The following is a 4,898-nucleotide window of genomic DNA, read 5'->3' as shown; positions in this document are numbered from 1 at the left end:
AAAATAGTTTTGAAAACAATTAAATTGAAAACACTTATCCAAACAAATTTTAAATTTTTCTTGTTTTCAAAAATAAAAAATAATTTTTAAAAATAGAAAACAAATAGACTCTTAATTCTTTTATTCTTATTTAATCTATTTCATTCTTATCATTTCTATCAATTAAATGGCTCCTAAATGAAGCATCCACATTGATAACATTTGTTTTGCTTTGCAGATTCAATGACTTGAGCTTGGTTTTGAGGCTTGGAAGACCTTCTAGTAACGACTCCTCCAATCCTCATTGCAAAACCTTAAAATAAGTAGAGGTTGAAGTATTAAAAGATAGAGTTGGAAATTCAAAATGAGCTCGGTTTGAATAAGTCCAAACCCGAACAGGCCCGACTCCCTTAAAAGCACAAATAGCTTAGCTTAGCTCGAATTCTTTTGGGCAGCTTGAATGCCCAAATTTTATTTTTAAAATTATTTTAATTAAATTTTTCCTTTAAAATTAATTATTTTATTTTATAAAAAATATAAAATATATTTTTTAACATTTAAATGATGATAAGACTTAAATATATGGTATTTTAGTATAAAATAACCTAAAACTTAAAAAATTTATTAACATTTATTATGTTTTATATATTTTACAAAAATAAAATTTTTTATTGAGGTATTTGGCTAGCCCAAATAGGCTAGAGTATAAAAAAAATTATATTTTTTTAAAGCATGGTCCTAAATTTTTTTATGTTGGTTTGAGTTAACTCGTTGAGTTTAGCCCAAATTACTGACTCTATTAAAAGATGTTGCTTCCCAACAAAAAAAAAAAATATCACGGCCTCTAGACATGAAGTCTCAAGCTTAAATTTGAATGAGTGTAACAAATATCTTTAAAAAAAAATTCTTTCAACTAGACATTACAATATTCAAATATAATTAAGTCGTACAAAATATCAAATAATAAAAATATTGAAGGTGAAATGGCTTTAAAGAAATAACAATTAATGCTATTGTCTCCCTTTAATAACTGAACGGCGTCGTTTTGGTGTAAATTAAATATGTATGCCCATCCTGATTTAGACCCGAAGGGCTACAAGCCAACTAAATATTTAGAGTAAGTGCATAATTTGATTAATATTACATCAATAAATGACAAAAATAGTATACAAAAGGCAATCAGGATTATAGCTTTAGCTAGTATATCAATGATTATGCAATGTGATGCACAGCTCATTATTTTTATGATACAACACATTTACAAATATGAACAGCTAGCATCGTGACATATATCAAAGAACGTCCTCGTCTTTTTTTTTCCCCGGTCAAGAAGAAGGTCCTCATCGAAAGAGCCGAAACATGAAAGATAAACTCAACATGCCCAATACAATGGTCATTTACATTTACATCTTACAAAGAATAAAATAATTTTTGTTTTTGCAAAGTAATCTACGCATACCTTGTCAAGTTTTGCATCAGCTCATATAACAAATATTAACACCAATTACCAAATAATGAATTTTAGTATTACGACTTGTCCGCAATCAAGACCAGCGGACTACAATAATATTGAACTGAAAAATTCCATGATTCGGTAAATAATTTATCAACGCAGACCACATTTTCTGTGACAAGATAAAAGGTGGGGCGGCCTTTGATCCTCTCACATGCACATCAACGAGGCTGCAAGGCTCCTAGTATATTTTTAAAAGCACCGTCATATTGCAAAAAGCCCATAAACCAGAATTCATAGTTGTCAACAGAGATGAGCTGTATATATTTCTCTGATGCCTTTAATCTGCTTGTTGATGGATTCACTGCTTTCAGCTGATGTAATGGAATGACCACCTATTTATTCACGAAAAGGAAACCATAAATCATATACTTGCAATGGAGAAGTTAACTATTAATGGCAAACGGCAACAGAACAATGTGTGCTTGCCGAGAACTTTGTTTCTAGAATAATTTATGAAGACCTGACCAAGTTGGACAAAAATTATTCACTGCCGGATCATAGTTTGAGAAGGAAACCAGAATTATCCAGAGCAATCTTTTGCGGGAAAAGTGTCAAGCATAAATTTCATACGGCTAAAAAAAAAATACAGCGCAATTGACATATACCAATAATACATTTCTAGTTGCGAAACCAGTAGCTCATTAATGCCAATTAAAGGAACATTCATATTTCAGTTGCTATTACAGTACAGAATTTTCAACAGATAGACAGCACAAGCTAACAACCCTCGGAAAATCTTAATCCTCCTCAACTACTTTGTAGTTTTAGCTCTCTAAATCTTCCACCTAAAAGATCAGAATAATCATGTACTATGAGAATAACTGAGCTTTTTAGTTTTAAGTTGTTTGTACTCAAATTATGAATTTGAAAGCCCAAGCTTAACTCAACTTAATCGACTTTAAAATAATTATAAAAAAAGAATATTTATAAAGCCTTAGTCATTAAATCAAGACGATCTACACCTTATCCATGATGAGTAACCATCATGGAGGAAGTACTTCCTAAATTCAAAGAAAGTGACAATCATATGATTTGAAGTGACAATCATGTGATTTGGGCACCAAGCCAGAATCATATATAAATAGAGTAGTCCTCTCTCAACAAGAAAAATCATCAGCATCAACAAGCTACCCGTCTCAGATTCCGCATCTGCTACTTTTATTTTTTCTTTTATCATGTAATTTTAGTTTTTATTTTTCTATTGCATTGCCGGCATAGCCCGCCACCTCTTTTTTTAATTAATGTATCCCTATTTTCCTGCATCTATATTACTTTTCTTCACTTTGCATTTTCACATCTAGGTGAACTGGGTAAGGGAGCTCAAGTTTCCCACGTTTGATTAGCAATTAGGTTCTTTAATTCTTTTGAAATCCTGCGTCTCTGACATACTTCGCGACACCCCTTTTGCTTTTGCCAAACACAAGTAAATCTTCAATATCGAGGAATCTAAATCTAAAATAACAAAAGTTTTTTGCCTTTTCTAATGAGTGAACCATACAAGCCTGCTTAAAATGCAATGTTACCTAAAACCCTATTCAAGTTAAGTTAGAAATTACCACGTCTATAAGGGTTGGGTTAGTAAATAAGCAATGTTAACTGTAGTTATTCACAGGTCATATTATCAAATCAATTTGGTAATTTAGGAAGGATACGACAGATATTTAAAAGCGAAGGATCACAAAAATCATGAAACATTCAGCATACCTTATAATAACTCCAGTGAGTCTGCTCGCCCATTTTGTAAGAAAGAGGATTGTCACTGCAAAATGCCAATTTTTCTGTTGACAGATATAGAACACCCATCACTGGACCAGCCGAAGTGGACAGATAGCATGCATATGTTTTTAAAAGTTTCTCCTGCGGAACAGTCTGAAAAGTCTGTCCAAAGATGTTCTCATAGCCACCTTCTGCGAGAACTTTTGTTCCCTGAGCAATTCTCCCCACAGCTGCCTCAGCAAAACTGGGACCCGTTCTCACTGTTTCATAGAAAAATCAACATACACGTTAGGATTGCAAACGAACTGCTGAAAAGCGGTGAGCATTCAATCCAAATATCATAGATGAAGAACAGACGAGGTTTATCAGTAATGCTGCCAGCATGCAAATAAAATCAAGTTAATTATCATTATTGTGGATTCACTCACACCATGTACAATAGTCTTAAGAAAGCTGATATTTTTCACATACCCATTTCACAGTCTAACTTTCAACTTTCACATCTTACCATTTACCAGCACATTACACATCCAAAAGCTGTCGTTGCATTCTCTTCCCAGTTTTATCTTGTTTTTGACAAAATTGATCAATTATGCACCAAGGGGATAATGAGATTTAAAGCGAAAAGACCCATGGACGTTCTTAGTGCAAATATAACGAATGATCAGCATGCATAAAAAATTCCTGGAAATTGAACCGAAGAATGCCAGCAAAAGGAACAAAATAATAGGGATGAAGCATACAGTGCTGCCACATATTCCCAGCATAATCCTGAGACTTTTTGGTTGCCTCTGCCGCTTTCTTTCCCCATTTTCCTAGGACAACCTTCACTGACCCTAAAGTATCTGCAAATGAACAGAAACAGTAAGCCACTCTGAACAAACGCGAACTTGCAACTTGTATATGGACAAAAGAAGTCAGGGATACGAATACTAACTCTTGGCAGAAGAAGTGGGTGCCGGCGGGGAAGATACGTAAGGATGGAAATCCTTGGGCATGTTGGTAGCAGCGCCACCGGAAACCGGGAAGCAAGTATCGGTGGCGCTACGGACAGATCCTTGAGTAGCGGGCTGGGACGAGGCGACGTCGTCGGAGTGGAGTTTGGGATATGGAACGTGATCAGAGGAATGATAATGATGGAGCTGAGATTGGAGATGCGATTTTGAAGGCTCGGTATAGGGGAGTTGATCAGCTGATTCAACAGTCATATTTTGCGCCTTTAGGGATTACTCTGATTCGGAATTCAGATCCGGACCGCCGTCCGTGCGCGGACACGATGCTGAATTTTTCTGTGTCTGTGATTTGTGAATGCAAGGTGCAACGGTCTGGGAATATGCGGATCCCTTTTTTCCTCAGAGAAAGCAAGAACCGTTGCAAAATTTTGTTTTATTTTATATTTATTGACCAGCGTACGAGGTGGAGAGAGGCGGGATTCCAAGTTCAAATTCAGTAAACCCTCGAACGGGCTTTTGGATCTTGTTTTATCATTGCCCGTGATTATTCGGGCCTACCATGTGAATCTCAGTGAACCTGAGCCCAATACCAAAACTAATTTTGAGTATCCTTAAAATCCATGTTTGACCTTGTATTCATTCACTTCAATTTTTGTGAGATTACACAGAAAACAAAATGCTAATCCTCCAATGACCAAACAATTGGATTTCTCGAGAATATACTCCGTAGTGAT

General features: G+C 35.1%; 1 protein-coding gene across 1 annotated transcript; it reads right to left on the bottom strand.

Moving 5' to 3' along the window:
- Positions 1–1,346: 1,346 nt before the first annotated feature.
- Positions 1,347–4,557, bottom strand: LOC129304067 (GEM-like protein 1). Its single transcript, XM_054943699.1, has 4 exons — positions 4,149–4,557; positions 3,955–4,056; positions 3,200–3,471; positions 1,347–1,827 (listed from the first exon to the last, which is right to left on the bottom strand). The coding sequence occupies exons 1-4, from the start codon at positions 4,417–4,419 to the stop codon at positions 1,654–1,656; spliced, it is 819 nt and encodes a 272-aa protein (XP_054799674.1). The 5' UTR covers positions 4,420–4,557; the 3' UTR covers positions 1,347–1,653.
- Between the last annotated feature and the right edge of the window lie 341 nt (positions 4,558–4,898).

The sequence above is a fragment of the Prosopis cineraria genome, unplaced genomic scaffold (assembly GCF_029017545.1).
Source record: "Prosopis cineraria cultivar Desert tree isolate PC_DT_omini unplaced genomic scaffold, ASM2901754v1 PC2, whole genome shotgun sequence".
NCBI lineage: Eukaryota > Viridiplantae > Streptophyta > Magnoliopsida > Fabales > Fabaceae > Prosopis > Prosopis cineraria.
Note: the sequence above shows the minus strand (reverse complement) of the source record. Positions and strands in the feature narration are given on the sequence as shown.